The following is a 17,117-nucleotide window of genomic DNA, read 5'->3' as shown; positions in this document are numbered from 1 at the left end:
CAGGATGTTTGACAACACTTATGCTTACTCCTCATCAAACAATTTATGTAAGTGGGTAAATGTTTCAAAGTTAAGTGAAAGTCATAAGGACAGGTATGTGTGATTGTATCCGCTCTCCACCTCAGCAGTGACTTCTACTTTCGTTATTGAGTTGGCAAGAGAGGCAACTCTTCCAAGAACATGAGTCAGGGAGTATTCACCTCAGATCAACCTCAGGCTGTTGTGATGCGCACACGAGGGCGCCCTCCCCCGGAACCGGAAGTACCGCCATCTTGCGCATGCACAGAACCACCTCCGGCTCCCATAAATTCGTTCGGTTACCATAAAATCGGGCGGCTACCATACGGGGGCCTACAACTACTCCCGTCTTATTCGAAAACATTTGAAGCCTGGAAATATGAAGGTATTTTGCGAGGATATGCGGATTTCTTGGAGTACTATGATAAGTGGTTTGAGTTGGTTTAGAGCGATAAGTGCCTTAAGCTCATACCCATTTGCTTGGAGACCATTGCAGGAGCTAACTGCTGATTCAGAGATTCTTCTGAGAGATGTTGGAATTCTTCGCCTGGAGTTATGACGTATTGTATGACTCGTATATGGTTGCTGGTTTTGAGGGGTCTGATTATTTGATGTGTTTGTTTATTTTAAGGATGTGTTGCTTAATGGGACAGGTGTTTTGGGTAGCTGTGTAAGCAAAGACGAGTAATGTTTATTTATATACATCTTTATTTCTTGTAATAAGAAGACTATTCTCAAAATGCATTTGAAAAGAAACTACCTTTTTCCTGGGAACTATTATAAATCATAACATATTTATACTTTAAATTTGTTAGTTTTCATTCATTGTTAACTTTCGTCAGTTTCTCGGTATGGTCAGCTCAAAGTGATATATTGTCTAAATCAGGAACTATCTGTTTCCTGTGTCTCCTATGGTAATTTATAGAACAATTCTCAATGAATTAGTTTAAATTGCTAGAAAAAAACATCCGACATCATCCTGAAGTGTTGCATCCGTCATTAAAGTATAAACTTAGCAATTTATCCCACCCTCCAAACACAAGACCACGACCACACTGACGTGTTAAAAACACAACAATACCAGTGTCATTGAATAAATTGTTCTCCCTCTCCTTACCAACCTAATTAAATAAAATATTTGGGTGTCGGGTATTGTCCTACTAGGAGTCGGGTAATGGCTGATGGGGTATTGGCATGTGGGGTATTGTACCAATGTGGGGTATTGTACCCATGTGGGGTAATGTACCAATGTGGGGTATTGTACCCATGTGGGGAATTTTACCCATAGGGGGTAGTGTACCCATGTGGGGCATTGTACCCATGTAGGGTATTGTACCCATGTGGGGCATTGTACCCATGTAGGTTATTGTACCCATGTGGGGCATTGTACCCATGTAGGGTATTGTACCCATGTGGGGCATTGTACCCATGTGGGGCATTGTACACATGTGGGGTAATGTACCCATGTGGGGCATTGTACCCATGTGGGGTAATGTACCCATGTGGGGCATTGTACCCATGTAGGGTATTGTACCCATGAGGGGCATTGTACCCATGTGGGGTATTGTACCAATGTGGGTTTTGTACCCATGTGGGGAATTTTACCTATAGGGGGCATTGTACCCTTGTGGGACATTGTACCCACGTGGGGTATTGTGCCAATGATGGGCATTGTCCCCATGTGGGGCATTGTTCCCATGGTGGGCATTGTACCCATGTGGGGCATTGTACCCATGTAGGGTATTGTACCCCTGTGGGGCATTGTATCCATGTGGGGTATTGGCATGTGGGGCATTGTACTCATGTGGGGTATTGTACTCATGTGGGACATTGTACCCATGTAGGGTATTGTACCCATGTGGGGAATTTTACCCATAGGGGGTAGTGTACCCTTGTGGGACATTGTACCCACGTGGGGTATTGTACCAATGATGGGCATTGTACCCATGTGGGGCATTGTTCCCATGATGGGCATTGTTCCCATGTGGGGCATTGTTCTCATGTGGGGTATTGTACTCATGTGGGGTATTGTACCCATGTGGGGCATTGTACCAATGATGGGACATTGTACCTATGTGGGGTATTGTACGCATGTGGGACATTGTACCCATGAGGGGCATTGTACCCATGTGGGGCATTGTACCCATGTTGGGTAATGTACCCATGTGGGGCATTGTACCCATGTCGGGTATTGTACCCATGTGGGGCATTGTACCCATGTAGGGTATTGTACCCATGTGGGGCATTGTACCCATGTAGGGTATTGTACCCATGTGGGGCATTGTACCCATGATGGGCATTGTACCAATGTGGGGTAATGTACCCATGTGGGGCATTGTACCCATGTGGGGTAATGTACCAATGTGGGGCATTGTACCCATGTAGGGTATTGTACCCATGAGGGGCATTGTACCCATGTGGGGTATTGTACCAATGTGGGGTATTGTACCCATGTGGGAAATTTTACCTATAGGGGGCATTGTACCCTTGTGGGACATTGTACCCACGTGGGGTATTGTGCCAATGATTGGCATTGTACCCATGTGGGGCACTGTTCCCATGATGGGCATTGTACCCATGTGGGGCATTGTACCCATGTAGGGTATTGTACCCCTGTGGGGCATTGTATCCATGTGGGGTATTGGCATGTGGGGCATTGTACTCATGTGGGGTATTGTACTCATGTGGGGCGTTGTACCCATGTAGGGTATTGTACCCATGTGGGGCATTTTACCCATGTGGGGAATTTTACCCATAGGGGGTAGTGTACCCTTGTGGGACATTGTACCCACGTGGGGTATTGTGTTAATGATGGGCATTGTACCCATGAGTGGCATTGTTCCCATGATGGGCATTGTTCCCATGTGGGGCATTGTTCTCATGTGGGGTATTGTACCCATGTGGGGTATTGTACCCATGTGGGGCATTGTACCAATGATGGGACATTCTACCTATGTGGGGTATTGTACCCATGTGGGACATTGTACCCATGAGGGGCATTGTACCCATGTGGGGCATTGTACTCACGTGGGGCATTGTACCCATGATGTGCATTTTACCCATGTGGAGCATTGTACCCATGTGGGGAATTTTACCCATGTAGGGTATTGTACCCTTGTGGCACATTGTACCCACGTGGGGTATTGTGCCCATGATGGGCATTGAACCCATGTGGAGCATTGTTCCCATGATGGGGATTGTTCCACCGTGGGGCATTGTTCTCATGTGGGGTATTGTACCCATGTGGGGCATTGTACCCATGATGGGACATTGTACCCATGTGGGGTATTGTACCCATGTGGGACATTGTACCCATGATGGGCATTGTACCCATGTAGGGCATTGTACTCACGTGGGGTATTGTACCCATGTGGAGCATTGTACCCATGTGGGGTATTGTACCCATGTTGGGCATTGTACCCATGTGGGGTATTGTACCTATGCGGGGTTAGGTCATATCCCCTCATTAGGATGAAAAACGTTCTACTTCTTGTAGTCCTGCCAAGGTATGGTGAGATTTGTGAGACATTTCTCGTACTTCTTCAATTTGGTGAAGACATCTCACATGACAATAGCACAAATAACACATAACCATTTCGCATCAACGAGTGAAGCCTGTCAACAAAGAAAGTAATATGTAATTTATGGTCTATAATCTGTTTAACTGAAAACTACTATATTGAATTGAAAATGGGTGTTATTATGAGAACGGTTATATATATATATATATATATACACATACAAGGTATATGACTGACCACATCTAGAAGGGTTAATACAGACTTACATGTATATACAACATGTGCACTCAAAGACAGACAACATAAATGACTGACTACATCTGCAAGGGTTAATCAATACAGACTTTGAGTCTTTTATCCATTACGTAATCAATCATAAGATCATGATTGTAATATTGCTATTGTTAGCTGCTGTAAATATTTCTTCACAAGTTGCAATGAGGTTTGGACAATCTGCCACTGCTCAGCATTAATAAAATGTGTTATGAATTATGGGATATGGTTGTTTGTTTGTTCAGGTAGATAGACATGGCAGCGGCAACTTCTTCCCTGCATGCTGTAGTAATGTAAACAACTACACCTGAGATGGCCAGTTCAGATGACCTCACAATTGTGTTGCCAACACAGGATGACCTTGAGACGATGGAGCTTATCACCCCAGAAGGTATTCCACAGACAATCAACTCAGGTCTGTTGGCATTTCTATTTCACAATTAAATCTGCCGAGTATAATTACCTAGTTCAACCAAGAAATCATTTTAAAACATAAAGTGACAAAATCACCTGAAATCAACGGTTAAGTACTGTACTGTCAAAGGCAGATGTGTGGCCCCATTCCATGTATAGTTGATTTATGTGGAAATTATAACCAAAACCAAGCTTATCTTCATGAGGTGATTATTTAACATTGTAACAGGAGACTAGATTAAAAAATCCAACGTGGACTCTAAAATGATGGACGAAAACACTGGGACAAAAGTGTGTTTGTCTTGTGTGGAAGGAGAACGCTTGCATTTCAGGATTGTATAAGGATTGTTTCAGCTTTGCTGAACTGAACACTCAGTTACACCAGTCCAGTAATTAAATTTGATTTATATTTACCCATTCAAAAGGTATCCACACTATAAGGAAACATATATGACAGTCGTCTTTGATGTGATAATTGTATAATATGATTAATAGGATGTAATATTTCCTTCTGTAATATTGAAACGACGAGTTCCTACCGCGTGTTTCCGTAACAGAACTCGAACACTAAAAGGGTGACCTGTACAACACCTGGTAAACACATTCACCATCAACTGTAGTTGTGCCTTTTACTATCATGGTTTCATCAGTAAATGTATTTGTTCTGTTTCCATGGATACCAGTTTGCACTTCGTCTCCAATATGAGGCATTGGGTGTCGTTTCTTTTGCAGATTCGTGACATGTTTATTTACATAGTACACACTTTCAACACTCACGTTCAAAGACCGCCTCCATGGTCTAATGGTAGAGCGTCCGGGGTTCGATCCCAGGCCGCGTCATACCAAAAGACATTAAAACATGGTACTTGTTGTTTCCCTGCCTGGCGCCCGGCATTAAGGGGCTCATATAAGGACTGGTCGGCTTGTCGTCAGTATGAGTAGGGTAGTCGTGTTAAACCGCGGCATGATACCTCAGTGTGATAGCACTATAAAATCGGCATTAGTTAGAACTAGTACAAGCAGTCATGCACGCACGCCCACACACACGCACGCACGCACGCACGCACATGCACACACACACACACACACACACACACACACACACACACACACACACACACACACACACACACACACACACACGGTGTCTTAGTGCAATAGTCTTGAATGCGACGTTACACCCCACTTCCCCTCACCTCACACTTAAGTTCAAATTTTATTTGTGGAACATTGTATACATGGTGCCTTTAGTTAATTAGGAATGATTGAAAACTCTATATTTTGGGTTTCCATGGCAAAGCAGAGTATGGCTCATAAACCATTCAGTAACTCTTGGTGAAACTCTGAATGTACAGTTTTCATCATGTGGGTATTCTGGCTTCGAACAGTCCCTTGTTATTAATGTTCTTTTTTTGACAAAGTTATGGCCCTTGTTATAAATGTATTTTGCGTTTGCTCAAATAAGGGTATAGTGCATTTCAATAGCATAGATCAAAAGAAATTTGATAGACATGCACACATCCGGCAACTTGAACTGGTGCGTTTTGATGTTCTGTGTTTGTGTTTGCATTCCTAGGCAACATGTTCAAATGAAACTTAGAAAATGTATTAGGCTGGTTAATAGGATGGGTGCTTATCATTTTCAAAGAACTCTAAGATTATTTCTCTATAATTGTAAGCTTGCAAGGATTGTGGGGTATGTGGATGGCACTGTCTTCTTGTTTAATATGGTATGATAGTAAAATGGTTACCATAAAATTTGATTTGATGCCTTTACAAAAAACTGAAGGATAGTATCAGTATTCAAAACGTAATGCACATGTGCTCCCGTAGAAGGTGAGCTAGACAGGTCATGTGTGTTTCTAAAATGTTATTCAGCGTTATACTCTTGTGTCATTGATTGGTGTTGACAGGCGATGTCCCTCATACCATCACCACTTTCGTCGGGACACAGAACATATTTATTGGGCCGACAGGGACAGTTGGTGAAGGTAGGTCCAACCACCTTGACAGGTTTGAAGGAAACTAAAAAGTTAGGACACTGCTGGAGATTGCATATGGCCCAATAGGGTTGCCTACAAAAGTAGAAGATGTTTCACATATTGATATCTCTCACAAATCAGAGCGAGTGAGTGAATGATGTTTGATGCTACCGCCAACAATGTTGCGGATACATGCATTTCACGGCATCACATATAAACTACTCATGTTCAATATTTAAAACAATTAACTCTATTCTGGAAAAAAGATTGTTTCTGTTGCTTGCAAGTAAGTTATTTTGTTTTCAAATACTGTTAACAAATTGAACAATTTCACAACTATTTTTTTAAAACTAACTAGACTGTGATTTCCTGGGTAGAGAGAGGGACTAGAATTTGGGAATCATGAGTCGAGACAACTGTCAGCTATTCAAAACAGGGATTAGAAAACCACAGCATAAGCATTCTTAATAATAATTTTATTTCATTATAAATGACATGAACAAGATTGTTTTTGTTTGTAGCTACCCTTGATCTCCGTATAGATGATGCCAAAGAAATATTTGTTGAAACGGAGAGCTTCAGGAATGTAAAAAGGAAACTGAAGGCTTTTGGTCATGTCACCATCTGTGGTGCTTCAGGGGAAGGTAAAACTACAGCAGCTCTCGTGCTGGGTTCACAGTACAGACAAAAGGGGTACAAACTTGCATTTGTGAACAGAATTGAACAGTTTGACTTGGATAGCTTCTTGAGCTCATCACCTAGAGTATTTCTGATCGTAGATGATATGTTTGGTACTGTTGGATTATCTGCAGATGTTTCACAGCTTACAACAATTCTCAATACACTTTATCAACACTTACAACACTGCAAAAGAGAATCTGAGAAACGAAAGCAGCAAACTAAGAAAGAAGGTAAAGATGAAAGTAAAACGAGTGGAGTTTCTGACCCAAAAGAACATCCCACAAAGGATATTCGTATTATCTTCACTTCCAAGACATATAACTTCCATGCTGGACTTGCCCAGCTGCAGTATGAGAGATTCTCACTGTTCAAGAGTCAAACAGTAATGGATTTAACAACTCAGAAGCAACACCGGTATACTCAAGCAGAGAAAAAGGCTATATATGAACACCATAGGAATCGACACAGAAAATCTTCTGATGAAGATTGTGAAGATCTACCTGATTATGAAGACTTGGACACAGATTCAAATATTTTTGGAATTCCTCTTACTTGTAAACTTTTTTTTGAATTTTCATCTTTTACCCGAAATGCAAGGAACTTTTTCAAGGAACCTCTATTTTATCTCAAGCTAGAACTTGAAAATTTACTGCAGTCCAAGACTGATCGATCTGCCATATTAATTCTAATGCTACTGTGTGAGGATAAGTTAGATTTGGCCAAGTTGCAAGCAGACGGCAAGGACCAGAAACTGGACATCATGGTCAGAACTGTTTTAGAGTTACGGCCAAAAGCTTCACGTTTAGGAATGCACGAAGCGGCAACAACCTTTAGAGGAACATTCTTTACCCGTGGTGATGTTGTTGGATTTGCCCATTCCTCGATATCTGACGCCTGCGCTTGTTCGCTGTTTGACATTAGTCCAGAATTTGTGCTGACTCATTGCAGTGACAATTTTATATATGAGCGTGTGCAATCACAGCCAGTGCCAGAAACCATAATTGATGATCATCTCCACCTGATCTATGTCTCAGAAGCATATCATGATATCCTAACTACACGATTTGCTGAGTCAATAAAGAATGGTCAGTTTTCAAAATCAGTGACACACCCCATTCTCCAACAAGAACAAGTAGCTCTTCAATTACTTGAGAAACTAAAACATGATGGATCCATGGACGAATGCTGGGTCCACAAGAGAGAAAATGAGAATTGCTTTTTGTTTTGGGCAGTTCTTGGACATAATAACAATTTTGTCTTTAAAATAGAAAACATAACCCGAGAAGAATTTACTCAAACAGAGATCAGTGAAGCAATGTTTGGTTGTGTGTTCAAAAATAACCTGACCGCATTAAAGTGGCTTTTCTCCAGAAGTGAAAGTCCAGACATTGGTATTAACAGTTTACTTTTGCTGGCAGCTTTAACTGGGAGTTCGGAAATACTTGTTTATCTCATAGAAAATGGTGCCAATGTATTAAGTACTGATGCAGACAAGAAAACCATCATACACCTAGCATGCATGGCAGGACATGAGAAGACACTAACGGTACTAAAGGAACACGACATCAAACTGTTTACTGATGAGTTGAAGGATAAAGTAATGAACTCTACAGATAATGAAGGAAGGACTCCTCTCATGGTTGCAGCACTCACAGGATCTAATGTGTGTTATCGGGTATTGCAATCAATATCAAACAAGAAAACCAAAGACTACAATGGAGATGACATAGTTCACCTAGCCTGTAAGGGTGGTAACGAGGCTATAGTACAACATCTTGTGTCCCCTTCAAATATCAATACTAGAGGACAGAACGGGTGGACTCCTGTAATGATGGCAGCCTTTAATGGGCATCAAAGTGTGTTTGACCTCCTAGTATCTAAAAATGCTGACCTGACACTGGTGGACAACAATGGTGATAGCTTACTTCATCTTGCCTACAAAGGCGGTAACCTCGCTATAGTACAACATCTTGTGTCCCCTTCAAATGTCAATACTAGAGGACAGAACGGGTGGACTCCTGTAATGATAGCAGCCTTGAAAGGACATCAAAGTGCGTTTGACCTCCTGGTTTCTAAAGATGCTGACCTGACACTGGTGGACAACAACGGTGATAGTTTACTTCATCTTGCCTGTAATGGCGGTAACACTGCTATAGTACAACATCTTGTGTCCCCTTCAAATATCAATACTAGAGGACAGAACGGGTGGACTCCTGTAATGATGGCAGCCTTCAAAGGACATCAAAGTGTGTTTGACCTCCTTGTATCTAAAAATTCTGACCTGACACTGGTGGACAACAATCGTGATAGTTTACTTCATCTTGCCTGTTATGGCGGTAACACTGCTATAGTACAACATCGTGTGTCCCCTTCAAATGTCAATACTCGAGGACAGTCCGGGTGGACTCCTGTAATGATTGCAGCCTTCAAAGGACATCAAAGTGTGTTTGACCTCCTGGTATCTAAAGATGCTGACCTGACACTGGTGGACAAGGGAGGTGTTAGTTTACTTCATCTTGCCTGTTATGGTGGTAACACCGCCATAGTACTATATCTTGTGTCCCCTTCAAATGTCAATACTAGAGGACAGTCCGGGTGGACTCCTGTAATGATTGCAGCCTTCAAAGGATATCAAAGTGTGTTTGACCTCCTTGTATATAAAAATGCTGACCTGACACTGGTGGACAACAACGGTGATAGTTTACTTCATATTGCCTGCACAGGCGGTAACACCGCCATAGTACAATATGTTGTGTCCCCTTCAAATATCAATACTCGAGGACAGAACGGGTTGACTCCTGTAATGATGGCAGCCTTCACTGGACATCAAAGTGTGTTTGATCTCCTTGTATCTAAAAATGCTGACCTGACACTGGTGAACAAGAAAGGTGATAGTTTACTTCTTTTTGCCTGCAAAGGCGGTAACACCGCCATAGTACAATATCTTATGTCCCCTTCAAATATCAATACTCGAGGACAGAACGGGTGGACTCCTGTAATGATGGCAGCCTTCAAAGGACATCAAAGTGTGTTTGACCTCCTTGTATCTAAAAATGCTGACCTGACACTGGTGGACAACAACGGTGATAGTTTACTTCATCTTGCCTGTTATGGTGGTAACACCGCCATAGTACAATATGCTGTGTCTCCTTCAAATGTCAATTCTCGAGGACAGAACGGGTGGACTCCTGTAATGATGGCAGTCATGGAAGGACATCAAAGAGTGTTTGACCTCCTTGTATCTAAAAATGCTGACCTGACACTGGTGGACAACAACGGTGATAGTTTACTTCATCTTGCCTGTTATGGTGGTAACACCGCCATAGTACAATATGCTGTGTCTCCTTCAAATGTCAATTCTCGAGGACAGAACGGGTGGACTCCTGTAATGATGGCAGCCTTCAAAGGACATCAAAGTGTGTTTGACCTCCTAGTATCTAAAAATGCTGTCCCGACCCTGGTGGACAAGGACGGCAATAGTTTACTTCATCTTGCCTGTTATGGTGGTAACACCGCCATTGTACAATATCTTGTGTCCCCGTCAAATGTCAATACTCGAGGACAGAAGGGTAGGACGCCTTTAATGATGGCAGTCATGGAAGGACACCAAAGTGTGTTAGACCTCCTGGTATCTAAAGATGCTGACCTGACACTGGTGGACAAGAATAGTAATAGCTTACTTCATCTTGCCTGTTATGGTGGTAACACCGCTACAGTACAATATTTTGTGTCCCCTTCAAATATCAATACTAGAGGACAGAACGGGTGGACTCCTGTAATGATGGCAGCTTTCAAAGGACATCAAAGTGCGTTTGACCTCCTAGTATCTAAACATGCTGACCTGACACTGGTGGACAAGGACGGCAATAGTTTACTTCATCTTGCCTGTTATGGTGGTAACACCGCCATTGTACAATATCTTGTGTCCCCGTCAAATGTCAATACTCGAGGACAGAACGGGTGGACTCCTGTAATGATGGCAGTCATGGAAGGACATCAAAGTGTGTTTGACCTCCTGGTATCTAAAAATGCTGACCTGACTCTGGTGGACAAGAATGGTAATAGCTTACTTCATCTTGCCTGTTATGGTGGTAACACCGCTATAGTACAATGTCTTGTGTCCCCTTCAAATGTCAATACTAGAGGACAGAACGGGTGGACTCCTGTAATGGTGGCAGCCTTCAAAGGACATCAAAGTGTGTTTGACCTCCTGGTATCTAAAGATGCTGACCTGACACTGGTGGACAACAATCGTGATAGTTTATTTTGTATTGCCTGCAAATGCGGTAACACCGCCATAGTACAATATCTTATGTCCCCTTCAAATATCAATACTCGAGGACAGAACGGGTGGACTCCTGTAATGATGGCAGTCATGGAAGGACATCAAAGTGTGTTTGACCTCCTGGTATCTAAAAATGCTGACCTGACTCTGGTGGACAAGAATGGTAATAGCTTACTTCATCTTGCCTGTTATGGTGGTAACACCGCTATAGTACAATATCTTGTGTCCCCTTCAAATGTCAATACTAGAGGACAGAACGGGTGGACTCCTGTAATGGTGGCAGCCTTCAAAGGACATCAAAGTGTGTTTGACCTCCTGGTATCTAAACATGCTGACCTGACACTGGTGGACAACAATCGTGATAGTTTATTTTGTATTGCCTGCAAATGCGGTAACACCGCCATAGTACAATATCTTGTGTCTCCTTCAAATATCAATACTAGAGGACAGAACGGGTGGACTCCTGTAATGATGGCAGTCATGGAAGGACATCAAAGTGTGTTTGACCTCCTTGTATCTAAAGATGCTGACCTGACACTGGTGGACAAGGACAGCAATAGTTTACTTCATCTTGCATGTTATGGTGGTAACACCGCTACAGTACAATATCTTGTGTCCCCTTCAAATGTCAATACTAGAGGACAGAACGGGTGGACTCCTGTAATGATGGCAGCCTTCAAAGGACATCAAAGTGCGTTTGACCTCCTAGTATCTAAACATGCTGACCTGACACTGGTGGGCAAGAAAGGTAATAGCTTACTTCATCTTGCCTGTTATGGTGGTAACACCGCTACAGTACAATATCTTGTGTCCCCTTCAAATGTCAATACTCGAGGAGAGAACGGGTGGACTCCTGTAATGATGGCAGTCATGGAAGGACATCAAAGTGTGTTTGACCTCCTAGTATCTAAACATGCTGACCTGACACTGGTGAGCAAGAAAGGGGATAGTTTACTTCATCTTGCCTGCTGTGGTGGTAACACCGCCATAGTACAATATCTTGTGTCCCCTTCAAATATCAATACTAGAGGACAGAACGGGTGGACTCCTGTAATGATGGCAGCCGTCAATGGACATCAAAGTGTGTTTGAACTCCTTGTGTCTAAAAATGCTGACCTGACACTGGTGGACAACGACAGCAATAGTTTACTTCATCTTGCCTGCAATGGCGGAAACACCGCCATAGTACAAAATCTTGTGTCCCCTTCAAATGTCAATACTCGAGGACAGGAGGGGTGGACTCCTGTGATGATGGCAGCCTTCAAAGGACATCAAAGTGTGTTTGATCTCCTAGTATCTAAAAATGCTGACCTGACACACTGGATAGCAGTGATAATAGTTTACATGATTATACCTTTAGTCAGATCAAGACAGCGATAGTATAACAACAGCGTCCCCTGCGTTCATTGTTAAATCCATTTAGGTATTCCTTGTATAATGGGAGAGTTACGGTAAAAACTACGACATTTGCCGATGCTTCCGAAATCGGCAATTTCCGGATGACGTAATGCCGAGTAAGAGTTATCCACCGTTTTGTAAACGATGCTTTGGCCATCCTCTTTTTAGCAATATAAAACTCGGAAGATACGCAAACAGAGACGGAATGACGAAGGGGCGTTGCGTTCTCCAACCTCGTGGCCTGCAAGTACTGCAGATTGGTTCATATTCCCTAACTTACGTATATGAATATTGTCGGGGAAATGAGGAAAGGTCTAAGCGGTTATTTATATGCGAATCGCATGATTCAGAATGTGGACACTCAGGGAGGAGTACATATATATATATATATATATATATATATATATATATAATTAATGGACCTTGTCATTTCAACTCCTTTCAGAGATTCATTGTAGTTCATTCAAACTTGGTATCAAGTGAAGACATTATGTGTTTATTTGCATGAAGTATGATAGTTTTGGTCCACTAATTTTTGAAACAGTTAGAAGTCTTTTGACTTAGAATTTGGTATATACAAAAATGAGGTAAATGAGGTACAGCTTTTCAGTGTAACTAGCAGTGTTACATTTACGTTTGAAATGACAAATCTTTTAATACATTCTAGAGTTCAATTTGGGTTTCATCGATTGAATAAACACTAGTTCTTTTTCCAGTCTCTGCTGCTTGTTATTTGTATACAATTTATAAAACGGAAAAATACTATATTTCCCGTTTCCGCAATCATCAATGTGTTTGCTGACACTTAAGCATCGAACATTGGGGTCTCTAATCTGCTGTTTGTGTACAGTGACTCCAACTTTTCATTCCAAACATCTAACATACACCACATCTTTGCTGCGTCATCAGAGTGGCGTCATTTATATGTCATTGTCAGTTACACTGAAGAGCTGTCATGAGGCATAATTGTTTTATGGACACAATGTTGTTATAACTTTTGATGACATCATGTGTTTCTTGAAAGTCACTCATTTACACGTACAGGGGTTTGATATTTCAATTGTGAATACATGAATAATACAAATAAATCTTCATAAAGTTGAGTAGTATTGTATTACATGTACACGTTTTCGTCGGTGCAAAATATAAGGAAAAATGTGCATGTGCTTTAAAAGAGTGAGTGAGTGAGTTTGGTTTTACGCTGCTTTTAGCAATATTCCAGCAATATCAAGGCGGGGGACACCAGAAATGGCTTTAAAAGAGACTGAATTTAAAGTATATATATGTATTCTTCATTCAGTCTTTACGCTCACTACCCTGGTACAATATTATAACATTCCTGAGGCGTAATGTCGCGTATTGCTTGTATATGATAATGTTAGCTGTTACAGGTCAATCCAAATGTATAGGTCAAGGACATTATTGTCAAGGTCATCAAAAACGGAATATTCATTAGTTATATATTTCAATGTCACTGTATGTTAGTATTTTTTAGTTGTTCAGCCTTGGTCCTCTATGGAATTACAATTGGTTGAATAGAATAAGAGGGAGATTAGGTGTGGATGTAATACTACAAAATGTAATCTAACTGTTTATAAATAAGGGTAAATTCATTCTCTTTTGTTCTGGCTTTTATTGTATCATGATTTCAGATGTCTTTAAAGAAGTTCTGTTTTTCATATTTTAATGTGTATGTGTCTTGTTTGTATTTCCAGGCAATAATGCAATGTCTCACACAAAGAAACGTGAAGACACTTAATGAATGCCTCATTACACTGTTTCTGGATTTATTTTACTGCTTATCATTATAGTGAGAGGGTTTAACGCCCCTTTTAACAGTATTCCAGTTATATCACGGCGTGTCAGCTTAATGTGGGAGGAAAGCCCCAGGTAAATGCAGGTCTCAGAAGTTTACCACTTCGGTGAAACCCACGAGCACGGGTATGGTGCTGACAAACCTAGAAACATAATCGAGCTGAACTGGATTCGAACCCACAAACAGGTTTCTGGCGTGCCCAAGGGACGTAACTGCACAGCGAATAGTGGCGCCTGAGACGACTGGACTGACAACCTAAGTACTTTTGGCAGATTGTTGATTTAATTTAAAGTAATTTATCCATACCTACTTGAGTGTCCCACTTCTTTTGCATTAGATATATGATACAACTTTTAGTCACAGGTTTATAATCACTGTATGGTATCAGAAGTGGTGTCCTAGATCTGTTGAGTGCTGATTTAGTTACCAATGATTCCAACATGGCTAGGTAACCAACAAAGGACGATGTCGCATTGGCTGGTAGCCAGGTTGTCATGTAATTCAATGATGTCAAGTAAAACTGTATGCTGACGCAAATTATGTCTTAAAGCCTGAAGACATGACAGTCTGAAGAAATAATGAATTGGTTATGTTTAGACTGTTTATTGATGTATTCTTGAGCTGTGTAAATGACTTTTGATTTGACTGTGAAAGGGGAAGAACTATGTGGTAATCTGGTTGAAAAACGTCTGGATCCAAAGATGGTGGTGTTGGCAACAGCGTCACCATCCTTGGACCCATCGGTAAATTTCGATTTGTAAGTATTAAATGTACTTCAAACTGATTACATTTTAGTTTATACTGTTTCTGATTTGGTTAGTTTAGCCAAGACGGAGAAGTCACCAAGCGGAAAGTATATATATATATATATATATATATATATATATATATATATATATATATATATATATATATATATATATATATATATATATATATATATATGTATATATTATCAAGTTTAATATTAGCAGTAGAACTAAAGGGGTTAATTTTTATTCCAAAAAACTAAATGATGACATTTCATTATTCAGAGGGTTAAACACAATGTTTTACGCAGGTTAGACTTATTATAATATAACTTTGTGATATGCTGTAAAGATAGTTTAATGCGGGGTTTAAGAGATATCTCATCGGCCTCAGCGTACAGACTGTCAAAAGAAGTTCGGAAAGATACAAGACAAAGTCTTAGAACTTGATGGTGGATAGTATTTAATATCCTAAGGTTGCTTTTAAGGGTTCCGCCATTGTTGATTGAACTAAAGTCGAGTTTAGAAAGGATAAGTGATGTGAAGGGTCGACTGATCACCTCCCCATTCGGAAATTTTAATTTAAAATCAAGTGCCCTCAGACATTTAGCTTTCAGATGTTTGACATGTGGCAAAAAAGGTAGGGGCTGATGAAGAATTATTCTCAAAAATGTGGATTCCTTGACAACTTTAATGGGAGTGCCTGCTAGATTTAAGTCTGGGTCACTCTGGGGTATATATTGTCGACAGAATAGAACTTGAGGCCGGTTACACTGTCACCAACCATTGATTGAATTAGACAAAGCTGCAACTGTCTTTCAATTGTGTGCATATATGTAACAATGTTTCTAAGCATGTCTCGGGTAAATGTTTGAGTGACAGATAACGAATATTATCAGCACAAGTAGCAGTATCATGCACTTGCTCTAAGGCGGTGTGTAACTCATAAAGAAGGTTTGTTTGTTTGTTGTTTTACGCCGCACTCAGCAATATTCCAGCTATATGACGGCGGCCTGTAAATAATCCAGTAATTGGGATCGATGACATGCATCAACCAAGTCAGCGAGCCTGACCACCCGATCCCGTTAGTCGCCTTTCACGGCAAGCATAGTCGCCTTTTACGGCAAGCATGGGTTGCTGAAGACCTATTCTACCCCGGATCTTCACGGGTCTCATAAAGAAGGATGACGCGAGAGACATTCACCATTTGAGGTCAGGTGACATGAATGTTTGTAGATTTTCGAGATGACATGCTCATTAATCTACGGAGTCTTCAGAATATATGCTACTTATTTTATCAGAGAGTTTTTAGTATCATGGGGAAAATGTAATTGCCATAATGCAGCATAATATTGATACAATCCTACAGAATGTATTGATGGCCCAATGGTCTTATTCCTAGGTCCCCTAAATAACCCTGCAGAGTTGCGCCTCTGAGCAGTACCAGGTTCTGCTGTCTATTGTATGAAAACAGCTTGATTATTATCCGTATGTGAGTGATGCTCACTGTATTGACCATTGGTTGGCCCAGGATGCATTAGATGAGGATGCATGGAATGTTCAGGTGTTCTCAGACATCCAAATTCCTTGAGTGGCATCTGAGAGCGATGCTGCAACCTGATGTTCAGCGTGACTGAGTGAGTGAGTGAGTTTAATTAAAGTCACGTCGCCAATATATCAGCCGTAATGTGACTTGAACAAGTTATACAATAGTTATAAAACTGTCGACGAGGGGCAGTATAATAACTAGCAATATATCACAGGTTGACTTAAAACTAGTTGTACGACATAATATAAAAATGGGGCTATAGATCACCAGCAACAAGGTTAAGGTCACCATACTGGGGACCAAGGGGACTTACGGTACCACTGCTACCTGCATGGTTTCCTGATGTTCAGGGGTGTACCAGATTTATCCTGATCAAGATCCTTGATTTGTCAGCCCCATACCCATGCTCCTAGGTCACAATCTTACATAAG

The 17,117-nt window shown here is 41.2% G+C and overlaps 1 protein-coding gene across 5 annotated transcripts in view; it reads left to right on the top strand.

The window, feature by feature from the left end:
• Positions 1-12,968, top strand: part of LOC139447218 (ankyrin repeat and KH domain-containing protein 1-like) — a 40,492-nt gene extending 27,524 nt beyond the window's left edge. For all 5 annotated transcript variants that reach the window (XM_071228447.1, XM_071228445.1, XM_071228444.1 and 2 more), the window contains exons 2-4: positions 4,058-4,227; positions 6,140-6,217; positions 6,730-12,968. In XM_071228447.1, the coding sequence (XP_071084548.1) occupies positions 4,125-4,227; positions 6,140-6,217; positions 6,730-12,554 (6,006 nt within the window). In that variant the 5' untranslated portion in view covers positions 4,058-4,124 and the 3' untranslated portion in view covers positions 12,555-12,968. The remainder of the gene's footprint in view (positions 1-4,057; positions 4,228-6,139; positions 6,218-6,729) is intronic.
• The last annotated feature ends 4,149 nt before the right edge of the window (positions 12,969-17,117 follow it).

Source organism: Haliotis cracherodii, unplaced genomic scaffold (genome assembly GCF_022045235.1).
Source record: "Haliotis cracherodii isolate W230 unplaced genomic scaffold, xgHalCrac1.p SCAF_7, whole genome shotgun sequence".
Classification (NCBI taxonomy): domain Eukaryota; kingdom Metazoa; phylum Mollusca; class Gastropoda; order Lepetellida; family Haliotidae; genus Haliotis; species Haliotis cracherodii.
The sequence above is the reverse complement of the archived record's forward strand: the minus strand, read 5'-3'. Positions and strand labels throughout refer to the sequence as shown.